Source organism: Cibotium barometz, chromosome 39 (genome assembly GCF_041138505.1).
Source record: "Cibotium barometz isolate CiBa-2024 chromosome 39, ASM4113850v1, whole genome shotgun sequence".
Taxonomy (NCBI): Eukaryota; Viridiplantae; Streptophyta; class Polypodiopsida; order Cyatheales; family Cibotiaceae; genus Cibotium; species Cibotium barometz.
In genome coordinates this window covers 23,409,989-23,426,867 of record NC_141084.1, presented here as the reverse complement: position 1 = coordinate 23,426,867, position 16,879 = coordinate 23,409,989, and the positions used below count along the sequence as shown (strand labels likewise).

The 16,879-nt window shown below is 43.8% G+C and overlaps 1 protein-coding gene across 2 annotated transcripts in view; it reads left to right on the top strand.

The window, feature by feature from the left end:
- The first annotated feature begins 2,954 nt into the window (after positions 1 to 2,954).
- The window catches only part of LOC147615889 (uncharacterized), a 49,370-nt gene continuing 35,445 nt past the window's right edge, over positions 2,955 to 16,879 (top strand). The window contains exons 1-2 of one of the 2 annotated variants that reach the window (XM_086778508.1): positions 2,955 to 3,413; positions 3,796 to 3,873. In XM_086778508.1, the coding sequence (XP_086634634.1) occupies positions 3,134 to 3,413; positions 3,796 to 3,873 (358 nt within the window). In that variant the 5' untranslated portion in view covers positions 2,955 to 3,133. Of the gene's footprint in view, positions 3,414 to 3,795; positions 3,874 to 4,077; positions 4,164 to 16,879 lie in introns of those variants that run through there. The other variant, XM_086778509.1, reaches the window with a different exon arrangement.

Sequence of the window (16,879 nt, the reverse complement as noted above, 5' to 3'; positions counted from 1 at the left end):
AGATAAGGGGATGTACATGGAATGTAAAAGGTATGTCCTTGTTGGCCATTCAAGAGCACAATCTTTTTGGTGGAAAAGGGATTAGAAGGGAGAGATACAAGGATTGGGCAGTTTATTATGGGGGAACTGATAAAGGATATAACAGGGTTATGACCATCATAAAGGAGTCCATGAAGCCCTTCCTTATTGCTAACCATCCCAACGATAGAGAGCTAGTTGTAGAATTTCAAGTTGAGGGCGAGAGATTTTGGGTTATTAATATCTATGAAGCTCATAACTTCAAAGAAAGGGGAAGGATATGGGGCTAGCTTTGTGGTCTTAACATGCAATGCCCCTGGATTCTTATGGGGGATTTTAATATGGTGGAGACACTAGCTGATAGATGTGGAGGAAGCACCATTTTAATGGGATAGGAGAAAAAGAAATGGGGGGAACTTAGAGGAAATTTGGGTGTGGTAAATAGTTGGAGTCTTGGGGAATGGAGATCTGATCTGGGACACACATACATACGCCTACAATATTTCGGTGCTTCCTCCAAGCTAGATAGAGTTTTCATTAGTCACCAAGCCTCTTAGGTGCCCCATACCTTAGAGATTAAGATAGATAATTCTTATGCTCTCTTAGACCACATGCCCTTAAAGTGGGAATGGCATGTTAGAAATGGGGATGATGAGAAACTGAGCCATTTCCCAAACCAGGAGATTAAGGATAAACAACTCCTTGCTAAAAGATGAACTGTTCATAAAATGTACTGAAGAAGCTATTAGTAGACTAAGGAGAAGAGGCATTGGGGAAGGAGCCTGGAGGACTTTTGCTATTGAAATGCAAGGATTCATAAGGAGGGTAGGAAAACTGTGAGCTTATGAGAGGAAAGAGAAAAGGAAAAAGTGGAGTGATCAACTAGAAGCACTTCAAAGGAAAAGACAACTGGGGAAACTGTCAGAAGAAGAAACCAGCCTATACTCAAGTTGTCAACTGAGCCTCAAAGAAGAGGATGACTGGGGAGCAACTCACTATCCAATGCTTTGCTGATGATTCTCTGCTTTTCCTTAGAGTTGATGGGGATAACATGAGATAGGCCTTATCTCTTGTACAAGGGTTTGTTGATGCCTCTGGATCCAAGTGCAATATCTAGAAAACTAAGATGATTAGCCTAACATAAGATAATGACTTTGATCTACATAGATTGGGGTGTGAGGTGATTAGGAGGGGTCAGATTGTCACACATCTGGGAGTACCCTTTGGTGTGGACGTCAATAATAAACAACTATCTGAGTGGGCCATTGAAAGATTTCTTGTGAAACTCAAGAAGTGGGAAGGAGTAAGAGTTCCATTTCATGATAGACTTGCTATCTGCAACACAATCTTGAATGCTTACATCATGTTCTTGGTTCTAGTGGTTAACTTTGGAAAAGCTCAGTGGAAGAGGATTATGAGTCTACCTAAAGTAGATGGGGGTTTGGGGATTCTACATCTTCCCACTCACACTTCTGCCAGGATTGTTTTATTCTTACCCAAATGCTTATCTCAAGAAGAAGTTTGGGCCATAATGTTTAGAGAGGCTGTTGAAGAATCTCCTATATATCAGAGAGGGATGTGGATGGGACTCAAATGGAGAAACAAGTTGTTTTCCTTTGCTCCCCTTAAGATCACAAACTCCTCACTTTGTAGGTTTTTATGTGGAAAATGGAAAGAGCTGTTATACCTATTACAGTGGGATGGCTGTGCAAGAGTCACATGCAACTCCTTCAACCTTGGAATTTGGTGGTCTCACACCTTTAGCCTTGATAGACATCAATGTGGCAAAGAATTTGAACAAAAAAGGGCTAAGAACTCTGGCAGATTGTTGGGATTGGACCCAAGTTGGCTGGAAAGAGCTTGATCAGCTAGTCGCTGGATTAAAGCTTGGAGAAAGAATTCTAGTTAATGAGATTCTGGGGGAATTTCAGAAAGGTTAGGTTTCCACTGCATTGGACGACTCTTGTTGGCTCAAAGATTAGATGTGGTTCAATGCGGTGAAGCTGCACAAAGGTTCGCACAAAGGTTCAACCAAAGCTTTATACATAGAACTGAGAAAAAAAGTTTTGAATGTGGTATATTGCAACAAAGCTTGGAAGGTAAAATGGAAAGCTGGAACTTGGAGAAAGAGATGGAAACTCATCTGGGAATCCAACCTGCCCTTAAAGATTCTGGCCTTTCTATGGAGAGTATGCTAAGTGGCTTTACCAGTTGGATCCAAGCTTATACAAAGGAACTTTACATCAGGCTATTGTCCAAGGTGCAGGACAGCCTTAGAGGATGGGAAACATTTATTTTAGGGGTGGCCTGCCATCAGGGAATTTCGGGTCAAGATAGAGAAATGGGTGGCTAGAGGTTTGGGAGTACAGGGACTATGGGGGGATTGGGTCTTGGGAAAGGGGATAGAATCTGAAGAGGTTACTAACTGGTTATTTAACTTTATCAGATATGGTTGTCTTTGGGAGATCTGGATATCTAGAAATAATTCAGTATTCCATAATGGTGGGGAAACTGGCTTGAATGTTACTGAAATAATGTATAAATGTGTTTATCTGTGCAGATCTGTATATCATGCTAACAAGCTGAATGATGGGACTTTCTATGCAAATTACTGAATAGTGTGACTTGGAACAGGTTGGGGGCTCTAGAGGGTTGTAAAAGGTTGGCTGATGTAAATATCTTCTGATGAATAATAGCAAGTGTGACTTGGAATAGGATGGGGATGGGGGCTCAGGAGAGTTGTAAAAGGATGGTTTGATGTAAATATCTTGAGTGATTAATATATTTTAACTATTATTAAAAAAAAAAAGAGATACAGGGAAGAGTATATTTTTAGCGGTGGAGATTGACAAAAACTAGTCCATGATGTCATAAAGCTTATTGAGGAGGTTGACACGTGGATAAAAACTTAAGGCCACGTTGGCAGTTGCAAAAGTGCCGTCAAATTTTTGAAGCCATGCACAGTTGTGTTCGGACAACGCCAAACCTCGCCTTCTTCTGTTGAACCCCAAACCCTAGCCTGCTCAGAAAACCCTAAGTTGTTTTCACTTTTGTTTCTGGAAACCCCTAATTTGGTCTCTGAGTTCCAAAACCCTAGCTCCACTCTGCCCTTGCGATGGACTTGTATTTGCAATCGCTTTCCGTGTCTCCATGGCAGTTCCAGAGGGCTGCAGGAGGCCCCCCTTTGAGCTGCTCTTCTTCGCAGCTTGGGCTGCTGGCTCGCAAGTCACAGCTTCGTGGTGTCCGCTGCAGTGTTGCGGAGGGGGAAGGGGAAACTTCACAGGAAAAGGCTAAAGGTGCAGCTACTGAATCCTGGTTGCAGGATGATTCAATTGCAGATCCTTACTTTGGCTGGACCTCTGATGGATCGCAAACCAATGACAATGATATGGCTGGTAATCGCTCTGTAATTTTGTCATCTTACAATTTTCACTTTCAAAAATAAAAAATCCTTAATTTTACAGCGCCTTCCTATGTAATCATTTTTGTTTAAATTCTATTTAGATATTTTAAAACTCTTCTTGATTTTCAAAGAAATTTCACGGCATTTTCTGATTGGATGATTTTATCTTGCTTGTATTTATATAATTTCCAAAAACTTTGTGTAGAACATTTCTCCTGCACGTCCAATGAATGTTTTCCTTATTTTTTAGGTATTTTCTACATGTTGGTTCAAGTTATTTAATGCACAGTCAAGGTTTTTTTCGTTTCTCTTCTTGTTTGGAATTGGATCTGTATCAATATGAAAAATCCAATAAGTATATGATGGGTGTGCAGGTTGGATCAAAATAGGGGGTGTTATTGTTCTAGCAATAGGGTTTGCACTCGGTGCCTGCTCGATGTACACACGAAAGGGTATGCCCCTGTAAAAACTATTTCTTGGCTTTCATAATTGTCTGAATGTGTGTTTTTATGGATATATAAAACTAAGTTCTTGTCAGCTAGCAGTGGTCCAAGGATGCATGGAAGATTATTATCTCAATGGTCAACAAATACAAGCGCATGGAGTGAGCAGATACAAGTTGGGCATGAAGGTGGGAGCAACCTGGGATGAGCAGTTTAAAGCTGAGATGGAGGTGGAGCGATTGAGGCCCTGCTATACCTGGCTGGAAGGAGGAAGGAGTGGTTTCAAGTTGGGGGGAAAGGTGGTTTTTACTACTTGCATTTGCTGAAAGATCATGCATGGACTCTCATTGTTAACTACACACAACTGGTCCTTGGAGTTTAGCTATCCACATCTGTGAATGCTGACTTGGAAGCCTGCCTTGTCTGCTTCATTTTCATTGCGCAAAGTTGGAACAAGTTGCACTTGCTGCATATGCCTTGCTAATTGCATCTTGCTAGGCAGATACTTTTATCTAGAAGGTGAACTGGACTGAGAATGTCAACGCCTGAATTTAGCTCCTATTGAGATGACTTGGAAGTGTTACAACCCCACGGATCTCCTAAACGCAAAAACACAATGATTAGAACAAACCCCCTAAGAGGGGTGCAGGCTAGCTCACTTTCCAACCGGAGGTTCTATGCTTCAAACAACCCCGGAGCCAAGGGCTAAGGTCTGACTCCCACAGATCCATGTCAGTCCTTCGGCATACCAACCTATGCTTTGCCACATGCCTAGCCGGAGTCTTGGTCAACTCTGACCAACAATGAGGTTATAACAACAATAATCCATGTTTCACTTATATAGTGCCCACTGCTGCTATCAATAACTAAACTGTTATAAATAGCCAGTACACATGGATTTATTAATAATAATCTTAGTTGCCCATATTAGCTTGCATTCTCCGAATCCCAGGGCTCCCCTAATCCTACCAGATTAGGCCACTAATCTCGAGGATTAGCACTAGGTACGTAACATACTTCCTCTCCTCAGATCTTTCCAATCTGTCTAAGAAAGAAAAGTGGAAAACCTATGTTGTAAACAAGCAATTGGCTCCCAAGTTGAAGACACTCCTAGTTAAACTCAAACTACATCTAACAATTGGCTCCATAATCTAGTTCACTCCTCATCACAGTCCTACCTTTGCTCCGAGGGGGGATTTGTTGGGAAATCAGAGCTTCACGTGTGTTTGTACACTCTCTTATAGAGAGGTAAGTGTATGTGTGTGTCTGCATGTGAATTGCCTCGTAGGGTGGATAAGCATGCATTAAATAAGATCAAATGGTTTGGTATTGGGAAAAGCCTTTATATACATGGGCTTGGACTTCATTTTAAATCAATAAATCCAATACACATTGTGTCGTGCAAATCATTTGTCACTCTCTCTCTAGCAATTATTTTTCTCTCGCTATCTCTTTCTCTTCTCTCTCTTTGCACTCACATAGTCAACATGGAGTTTCATCCTCCTTAGCTTGGTGTGCAAGAAACCCTAGCCAGGCTTGTACGCTACACCAAACATGTGCAATGTTCCACCAGCATTGATTTTTCTTCTCTGTTGCATGATAGATTGAGAACAATCATCATGAGTAGGAACCTATTCACTCTCTCACTGCTTGAAGTATCTAGAAACTTCAAGTCCCAACTCAGCCTTCTGTGTCAAGGTGATCAAGATGCAAGTGCAATCTGCCAACATCAACACTCTACTAGAACCAGGTTGATCTAGAATAACCCCACCACTCAATACCCTGCTACACAGCTTTGGATAACATCCATAAAAGCTGATAACCCAGACATCTGCCTTGTTAAGTGCACTCACCCCATGAACCAGGCATCCAACAATCCTGAGTTCTGGATAACTATCTCATTAGAAGCTAAAATATTTGCCTCGACGGAACCCTATTAACCCGCACATGTGATACATCCTAGCGTTCCATACCACTAGGACATACCCCATATACGTCTTACAATCCATCACTCCTAAGCTTGCAAGTCTTTTTTAAGATTTCTTAAGATTACTAGCAATCTCTTTCGACATACAAAGTGAATCTTCTCGGGAGAATAAATCTATCCGAGAAACCTACTGATTTCAATATTAACAAAATCTGGTCTGAATTTGGTGTTAGCAGTCATCTCCTGTTTGTACATTACACCAGGGCCTCTGTTGTAGGTGTGCCCACCCAGTTTTGGTGTTTCCCCATTTTTCCTCACTCTCCATGTATTTTTCCCATTTTTTTTGAGTTGTGGATGGGCTGTCGGCTGATTTTGTTGCTGGCCGACTTGTCTGTTTGCTACCCGACCTAATTTGTTGTCTTGGCCGACTACAGGCACTTGGCCGACCAAGGCTTTTCTTGTCGTGAGCCCTCATGGTGCTGGTCGTGAGCATATGCTACTGTCGACCTGTTTTAGACTGGCCGACCAGCAGCTTGGGGCCATATAAAATGGCTCCTTTCCCCCCACACTCTCCGTTGTAGTATCCAGGATTTTCTTATGTGTATATAGCAGAGTTTCCCAGCTTCTCTCTCTCTTTCATCTGCGTTTTTGCTCTCTACAGCAGTTGTCTTCATTTCCGTTGTGCATTCTGACATCTGGATCTCTACAAAATAAATGTGCGTACCCAAGATCCATTAGAACCGTCTGCAAAGCTGGAAAAGCTTCACCTCACATTGGGCAAAGCATAACCGCTTTACCCAAAACATATAGACCGAATCATAGTTGCAAATGCCAAGCAATAAGATAACACTCTCCCCGGTCATTTGCAATCCACATTCCCATTCTTCCTACCCGTAATTGATTTCTCAAATCAATTACCGCTTCCCCTAAGTTCAGAAATCTACCAAATAGGAATATAGATGTATCTAGAACTTTGCATGTAGTGGATGCTAGCGTCCCATACCACTAAGATACACTCCATACAAACCCCCCTTTAGACATGAGATTAAGTCAAGTGTGATGAATTCCTTCCCAACCCTGCCTTGACACAACCAGACTCGCACCTGAAGGACACTGACTTTCAGGTTAGCCCACCACATCAATCTGCCCAATATAATCATGGGTAAACCTAGTGCACCTCAAGGAAAATATGACACAACAGCCCATCCTCACCATGCTGACAACGGTAAGTTATCCATGGTTGCAAAGAAACCTCATCAATGTAATTTTCTCGACAAAAGTCAAGACATGCTTCCCTTATCAAGAAATAATTGCCCACATGAAGCTACGCTAAATCCCTAGCTTAAAGCAGGAACCTCTTTGTCAATAGATGACTGAATAAACCGTCCCTGACGTCTTGTGGACTATTTCCAAGAAATGTGCTCGATCAAATACATGATCTATGGTTACTATTGGTAACTCAAAAAAGGCAAGATCAATGATCATACAGTAAAATAATAATTAACTATAAGTAGCCACAAATCTTGTCACTAGCACTCGGTTGTGACACACACGGATTGCAACTGAAGAAAATGCTTGATGGAATTCCTTCGTCGAGGCTTCTCAATTGGTGCCTATCAATTCAGGAGGACTAACCAATGTTATTCTTGGATGCACGAAGGAACTATCAATCATGACAATTCTGTCGACAAAATAAAATTGGAGAAGTGCACAGTATACGTAGCACTATCCAAGTCATGCTATCGATCCTTCACATCCTCTCGTGGTTCACATTGGGTAGCCTGCAATCTTTAGGATCCCCACAAAAGACATGGGTTCCCCCTTTTACAACACACGGGTCACGGAATAAACACCAAAGTACATCCGCATGAGTATTTTAGTTATGAAATTATGAATCATCAATCCAATTTCTCAACTTATCAAAGAGAACAAGCTCTTATGAAGTATAAATCATTAAGTAGTTTATATTGGGTAGGAGATTATGCATGGGGCGATGCTCTCATGCATTAATCCACACTAATCCCTCTATGCCACATTATATCATATTGCAAAGCACGCCTAATGCACATAAATGCATTACTTTAGTTGGTTACATACATTCAAAGGGCCCATCATAGACACTAGGGCAGAAAACTCCACTCTAGTCGTGTAGCATGTGGAAGCTTCGGGGTGGAATCGGTGAAACCGATCCCGTCAAGTGGGAAAGACTCCGTTGGACACACACACCCTTAATAGCACAACTTTAAAACCACAAATTTGAAATGGACAACTTAATACAACTTGAAATTGAAATGAAATGAAATGGAAAGATGGACACCAGCACTGGGGCCGGAACGGGCCGACCCCCCCCTCAATATATGATATATTTATTGGGAGTATTTAATGAATACAATGCTCCATGGGTTCCAAGAACCAGATAATGTCCATGTACATATGAAAACAGTACCAAACAAGTAGGCTCGAATTTTGATGTAGAAGCTCGAAGCAGAACGACCACTAGTGTGGTCCAATCGCTACGGTCCTGTGCTTTCACTGGACTCCGCGGAGAGCGCCTCACTGGTGTTCCGAGACCACGCACAGACAGGCGCTCTCGTACTAACGCCTGGCTCTCCCGATCTCAGCACCTTTGGACCGAGGTTCGCCAATATAGCTTGGACAACCCGGCACCGAACGGGTGTTGGCCGAGCGGGATGAATCCTTTATCAGATTTAAACATAAAATACTTTATTGAAATCTGAAATTCACTTTTATTGAAATCTGAAATTCACTTACTTGTAGATGGTTGATAGAAAACCAATACTTGTGGTGTTTGTGTAGAATATGAAGCCACCCTTGTTGAAGAAAGAGTTGCCTCGTGTAGAACTATCAAGACAAGAATCACCGCAAAAGACCACCACCGCCTGCTGTGAGAGAAGGAGCACAACTTACTGGTGGTGGACAATGTCCAAGAAGCAAGAGGCCACTTGTTGGTGATGCACACGCAGCCTGTGAGTGATGGACACACAGCCAGTTGCTTTGGTGGGCTGCGTAGAAAGAAGGGGATGCAGTCGCCTGAGGGTAGAGGAAAGGGCAGCCTGTCAGTAGCCGCCTGTGAGAGCAGCCACAGCAGTGTCTTGTGAAGGTGGCCCACGTCTGAGAGCAGTGGAGAAAGGCAGCACAGCCTGTTGGAGCAGCCGCCTGTGAGAGCAGCCACAGCAGTACCTTGTGGAGGTGGCCCTCGTCTGAGAGCAGTGGAAAAAGGCAGCGCAGCCTGTAGGAGCAGCAGTATATCAGTCGCCTGGTAGAGGAGGGAGAAGCAGCCATACAGCAGCATGCACAGCTTGCATGGAGGAGGCAGCAGCGAAGAGGTGGTCGCCGGTTCCTTTACGTAAGATGAAGCGATGATGTTTTTGCGCTTGAAGGAGGGAGTCCTTTTTAATAAATTAATGTGGAGTTTTACTTTGGTGATACCCACGCATGCGTGTGGGGGGACTAGTGGGGGTAGGTGACCATGCCCACCCCCACACTCACTTAAAAGTGGGGCTCCCCACCTTGGCCCCTAAGTGGGTGCCCAAAGGGGGTGCCCACTTTTAAATAAATGTGAACACCTAACCTTATAAATTAAAGGGTTAGAATATAAAACATTAAAACAACAAGTGCGACATACTTACCACCTGTTCACATGCACCAAAACTCGTCAGAATACAGGGCAGACTTCACGACTCACTGGCAGGCGTCCCCGCTCAGTAAGTAACACGTCAAACAGGCAAACACAAAAATACAAGTCATGCGAAAACAGTTTCAAGCATGCAAAATTATGTGTGCATGTGAAATAGTAACATGGACATATCTCCCGTTCATGGAACAAGTACAAAATATCTGTCGGCACAAAACTGGCACGACAATAAAAACATAAAAACCTGGTCTTCCTATGGAGTGACAGTCCCATAGGTAAGACACAGTTCCAGGCACGAGTCTCCCTATGGTGTGACAGTCATAGTCACCAGGGAACGGGAACGGATATGGGAACGAGGGGCCAATCCGGAACGGGAACGGGACCCCTTGCAATCCGGAACGGGATCCCGAACGACACGTTATCATATTTCAATACACATGAGTCGAGAGAGAGATTGTACTTGGCTATGAGAGAGAGAGATTGTACTTGGCTATGCACACTGTACTTGCAGCTGCACTCTGCAGGATTTTATAAGTTCTCAAGACTCAGAGAGGTACGTTTTTTTTAAACGTTGATATTGACGTTTTTTTTTTCGAACGTTGCAGGGCAGCATTGAGGTCGTCTTTCAACGTTTTTTTTAAATGTTGCATAATCTATACGTTAAAAAAAAAAAAAGGGGGTCAGCGGCGGTGCACAAAGCAGGTAACCGTTTTTTATTTATTTAATACAACGGTTTGGGCACCCTTTAAAAAAGGCCCAAATTTTGGGCCTTTTTTAAAGGGTGCCCAAAACGTTGGGCACCCGTAACCCATTTCATTCAAAAAAAAAACAAAAGGAAACGCTATTGCGCTGCCGGCTGCCAAAAAGTGGAAAAAAAAACGTTAAGGTTGCCGTTTCGCGAATCAGGGAAAAATAAATTAAAAAAACGTTTTTCCACGTTCCACCGTTCCCAAGCTGGCCAACTCCACGTTCCCTCGTTCCACACCAGTGGAATGGCGTTCCCATGTGACTATGGTGACAGTCCCATAGGCAAAACACGGCACGAATACTGGCTCTTCCATGGCGTGACAATCCCATGGGTCGAACACAGTCCAGGTCATACACGGGTGGCACTGGTCTGGCTCCCGTCCATACGACACCATCCTGCTAACACACGGGTGGCACCAGTCTGGCTCCCGTCCATGTCAACAAAAATACTGGCCTCTTCACATGAGACACCGGCCTGGCCTCAAGTGAACGAGACGCAAAAACTGGAGATGGACCAAATGGTCGGCCAATTGGTGACATCCCCGCGGGCTTCTAAAGAGTTGACCTCAATTGAAAAGCCCCAAGATATGCCTGCAACAATTGCGGATAATCTGCAAAATAATCCTCATTTACCCACTTGGCATCAATAGGCAAATAATTCTTAAACTTCACAAGGTATCTCCTGGAAAGCTTTCCTGCAGGTAGCTTTCTCCTTGTGAAAAACAATCTGTTCTGGCTGGAGGATCTCCTCAAGCTCTTCAATCTCTGGCGGATCTTCTGTGACAGGCTCATCAGGATCTGGCCCCACATATTTCCGAAATAGACTCACATGAAAAGCATTGTGAATCTTCCAATGACTAGGTAATGCAAGCCTGTATGACACTTCATTGATCTTGTGAATCACTTTGAAGGGTCCATAATAGCGAGGAGAAAGCTTAGGATATGATCCTTCTCGTCCTGGCCTCTTCCGAAGCCTAGCCTTCTCAAATTTCAGCAATACCCAATCACCTTCTTTGACTTCCATGTCCCTTCTATGCTTGTCAGCAGCCATTTTATGTTTATCCTGAGATCTTGCTATGGCTGTCCGCACCTGACCAAAGGCAACATCCAAGTCACGAACATATTCATCAGCTGCAAAAATCTCATCCTTGGTACGAAGGATGGGTGGCAAGACCACTCTGCCACAAATAATCTCAAACGGAGCCTTTCCTGTGGAAGCATGGATTGTATTGTTGTAGGCAAACTCAACAAGTGGAAGATACTTCTCCCATGCACTCTTTTGATCTGCCACATAACACTTCAACAAATCCAATACGGCCGAATTTGCAGCTTCACTTTGGCCATCCGTTTGGGGATGATAAGCTGATGAAAACTCAAGTTTAGTACCCATATTATCAAACAAAGCCCTCCAAAATAGGCTTGTAGTCCTGGGATCTCTATCCCCAACAATGGATTTAGGCATACCATGATGCTTGAAAATATTAGCAAGAAAAAGCTTTACCATATGATCAGCTTTGATGGTTTTCTTGACGGGCAAGAAATGAGCTTGCTTGCTAAACTTGTCCACAATAGTCCAAATAGCATCATTCCCATGCTGGGATCTAGGCAAATCCATAATAAAATCCATCGTGATACTTTCCCAAGGTTGCGAGGGAATAGGCAATGGCTGAAGCAAACTTGGAGGCTTTTGCCTGTCAAATTCCACCTTTTGGCAAGTAATACATGCACGCACATAAGCCTCAATGTCTTTACGCATGCTCGGCCAAAAGAAATACCTCTGAATCATGCGAGTAGTAGGCATAATACCTCTATGACCAGCATAAGGTGGAGCGTGACATTGGTCCATAACCTTTGGACGCAAATCCTTCACCACACATAGGCAATTATCCTTCATGAGATAACCCTCGTTGATAACATAAGAGGCATGTGAATGACCAGCCATCAAATCAGTCCATATATGGCAAAAATCAGCATCCAAATGGTACAAATCTCTCATAGCAGATAGATCTCCATGAGAGGCCACTGAGATTGCAGCAACATAAGGCCTCCTAGATAGTGCATCGGCCACTACATATTTCTTTCCTGGAGTATGCACAATCTGAAAATGAAACATGGAAAGAAAATTTGCCATTCTCATCTGCTTCTCTGAAAGCTTGGTTTGAGATAGAAAGTATCTCAAGCTTTGATGATCTGTCTTGACTACAAATTCAGCCCCAAGAAGGTAGTGTTTCCAAATCTTTAAGGCGTGAATTACAGCCAAGAGCTCTTTCTCATAGATATCCATATGAAGCTCAGCATCATGCAAGCGACGGCTCTCGTATGCAACTGCATGCCCTTCTTGATTTAGGACAGCTCCTATGCAATCACCACAAGCATCACATTCAACCACGCATGACTTGTGCAAGTCAGGAACAATCAATACTGGACCACATATGATCGCATGCTTGAGCTGCAAGAAAGCATCCTGTTCCTTTGAAGTCCATTTGAAAGCAGTTTTCTTCTTTGTGAGATCATGTAGAGGAGTGGCAATCATAGCAAAATGCCTTATGAAACGCCTGTAATACGAACATAATCCCAGAAAACTACGTACTTGATGTACGTTTTGCAATTCGGGCCAATTCCGAATAGTCTCTATCTTTGCAGGATCCATTGTAACTCCATCCTTGGATACAATATGTCCCAGATAATGAATCTTTGAAAGGAAAAACTCACTTTTCTTGGCATTGACGAAAAGTTTATGCTTCCGCAACTCTTCGAACACTGTGACCAAATGAGTTCTGTGTTCCTGCTCATTCTTGGAGAAAACCAAGATATCATCAAAGAAGACTCCTGTAAACTTGCGATGGGGTCGGAATATCCTATCCATCATACGATTAAAGGTAGCAGGAGCATTGGTGAGACCAAAAGGCATTACCAAGAATTCATATAATCCGAAGGTTGTCCTGAATGCAGTCTTATGGACATCTTGTGGCACCACTCGGATCTGGTGATAACCACTCTTCAAATCAAGTCTGCTAAAGCAAGCCGAACCATCAAGCTTATCCAAGATATCATCAATACGTGGAATAGGAAATCTGTTCTTGATGGTAAGCTTGTTTAAAGCTCTATAGTCCACACACATACGGAATGATCCGTCCTTCTTTTGAACAAGAAGCACAGGAGAGCAGTAAGGTGAGGAACTGGGCTGAACCAAACCTTTCTCTAAAAGCTCGTTTACCTGCTTCATAATTTCTTCTTGTTGTGCAGCACTCACTCGGTATGCGGGTTTGTTAGGTGGAGAACTACCTGGCACAAGATCTATACGGTGATCTTCGGGCCTTTGGGGAGGTAATTCACCTGGCAACGAGTCAGCAAAACAGTCTTTGAATGCATTAAGAAAATTCAGCCTATTATTAGACATAGCATCCACATTTTGATGATTTGGCACAAGACTATCACTCACAAAAAACAAGTACGCTGAAAGACTCTTTTTCATTGCTTTATTAATTTGGATGTGTGATACAACTGGGATGGAATCCCCTTCTTTGCCAGCATCAATAAAGTGCATGCGGCCTTTATGCATAAAAGAAATCATATTAGACTTGTAGTCTTTGCGGGGCTCAACCCTATGATGCCACGGCTTGCCCAACAATACATCACATCCATTCAGAGGAGCAACTAGGAAATGCTCATTATCAAGGTAGCCCTGGATATGGATGCGCAACTTCCCTATCAAAGGGGCAACCTGCACCTCTTTACCAATAAATGCAGCTTCGGCTTCAATTTGAGGTCCCATGTTTTCAACCTCAATTCCCAATGCAGCTGCCATTTGCATAGAGATGAAATTGTCAGTTGCACAGTCATCAAACATGAATAATGCGGGCTGATCCTTGATTTGCCCCCAAGCCTTGCAAACCATTCGCTCTTTTGCATCATGACCTGTATTTCCTTGCACATCAGGAACTGCATGAACATTTGCTTTGGTGTGCTTGTCCTCGTGCTTTGGTTTGCGATCTGGGCATTGCCGAAACATGTGGTCTTTGCTACCACAAGAAAAGCATTTTCCATCCTTGGCATATTGCTCTCTTTGCTCCGGGGTTAATCCAAATTTGTTCTTCCTTGGGCCCTGTTCCTTAGATGTGTTATTTTCAGCTTTACCACCCTTGTAGGGCTCCCGGAAGTTCTTTTTAGGTGGCTGTCCACCCTTTTGCTGATTTGGGACAGCCTTGTCCTTCCCCTTGGAACCTCCTTGATCCTGCCTGATCTTGAGCACCAATTGCTCCGTAGCAAGGGCAGAAGCTGTAAGTTGTTGCAACGTATGTTTCGGGTGCAATTCAATACCCGATCTATATGCTGGTTGCAGTCCAGAACGAAACTTCCTCTTTCTTTCATCCTCTGTGATTTGCATGAAGGGAGTCACTTCCAGCAACACTTTCCAGAATTTGTTAACGTACTGTTGCACACTCTCATTATCTTTTTGTTCCAACCTGTCCCACTTTTGAGTGAGAGTGTGCTGTGCATTGGGTGGCAAGAACTAAGCATAAAATCTATCCTTGAATTCCTTCCAAGTGGAGATGGGATCCTTGGTGATCTTTTCAGTGATCCACCAATGAGCAGCAGTCTCTTTCAAAAACATGCTAGCATGGCGCACCTTTGACTTTTCTGTGAAATCCTCATCGCTAAAAGCAATGTCGAACTGTGCCACAAATGCTAACACCTTAGAAGCATCATGTTCACCATGAAAAGCATCAAATTTGACAGATTTGTCACTTGCTTTGAATTCCTTGAGCTTCCTGGCATGAGGCTCATGGTCTTCTCTTTTTCTTTTCCCCTTATCCAACGGGGTAGCCCTGTCTGCATGGGCTCCATGGGCCGTCATAGAAGCTTCATGGGGCACGGTGGCATGTGCTCCACGAACTCGAAACTCAGATGCATGTGACTTACCTGCATATGGCATGGTCTCTCCATGAGACAACTCAGAAGGCAAAATTTTTCTGGAAGTAGACCTGTCACCATGAGATACATGTCTGGCATGCATGTGACTTTCATGCCCTCCATGAGCACTGGCATACATATATCTATCAGGCTTAGTGCCTTGGGGAGAAGATGCATGTCGAGAGGTGACAGTCACCTCTTCCTTTTGCATAAAAGATTTCAGCCTTTGGGATGCGGGATCTCCATGCTTCAAACGAGGTGGATTTCTGAATTTCAGCTCTCCGTCATCCCCCTCTTTGATATCACCTTTGTGAAGGAGATAGGTAAGTGCCAACTCCCTTGGTTTCTTGTCCACTTCGCGAGCCATTGATTCAAAAGTTACATCAACCATAGCATCAGCCTTCCTGGCTTCAATAGCACTTTGCAGATGGGGGTCTTCATGTAAAAACTTTAACTCTTGCTCTTGAGCTTGCAAAAGTTTTCTCATATGTTCCATTTCAGCCCTCATAGCATCAGGCTCTTGTTCAAGCATAACTGTCTTTCCTGGAGACAGTTGACCCTTTGATTATCAAGAACCCTTTCAAGGGGCTTGTGCCTACCACGCAGGGCATCAGACCCACGAGAGGCACTAGATGGACCCCTCGAATTTGGCACTAGATGGACCCCTCGAATTTGGCACTTCCAAAGGGTTGCCTTGGCTGTCCATTGTGTTCAAAGTTTGCTAAAAGCGGGATGTCCAGTACACAGGTTCGTTTCCCCACTAGGAAGAGGGAAACAACCGTGCTCTGATACCAATGAAACCGATCCCGTCAAGTGGGAAAGACTCCGTTGGACACCCACACGCTTAATAGCACAACTTTAAAACCACAAATTTGAAATGGACAACTTAATACAACTTGAAATTGAAATGAAATGAAATGGAAAGATGGACACCAGCACTGGGGCCGGAACGGGCCGACCCCCCCCCTCAATATATGATATATTTATTGGGAGTATTTAATGAATACAATGCTCCATGGGTTCCAAGAACCAGATAATGTCCATGTACATATGAAAACAGTACCAAACAAGTAGGCTGGAATTTCGATGTAGAAGCTCGAAGCAGAACGACCACTAGTGTGGTCCAATCGCTACGGTCTTGTGCTTTCACTGGACTCCGTGGAGAGCGCCTCACTGGTGTTCCGAGACCACGCACAGACAGGCGCTCTCGTACTAACGCCTGGCTCTCCCGATCTCAGCACCTTTGGACCGAGGTTCGCCAATATAGCTTGGACAACCCGGCACCGAACGGGTGTTGGCCGAGCGGGATGAATCCTTTATCAGATTTAAACATAAAATACTTTATTGAAATCTGAAATTCACTTACTTGTAGATGGTTGATAGAAAACCAATACTTGTGGTGTTTGTGTAGAATATGAAGCCACCCTTGTTGAAGAAAGAGTTGCCTCGTGTAGAACTATCAAGACAAGAATCACCGCAAAAGACCACCACCGCCTGCTGTGAGAGAAGGAGCACAACTCACTGGTGGTGGACAATGTCCTAGAAGCAAGAGGCCACTTGTTGGTGATGCACACGCAGCCTGTGAGTGATGGACACACAGCCAGTTGCTTTGGTGGGCTGCGTAGAAAGAAGGGGATGCAGTCGCCTGAGGGTAGAGGAAAGGGCAGCCTGTTAGTAGCCGCCTGTGAGAGCAGCCACAGCAGTGCCTTGTGAAGGTGGCCAACGTCTGAGAGCAGTGGAGGAAGGCAGCGCAGCCTGTTGGAGCAGCCGCC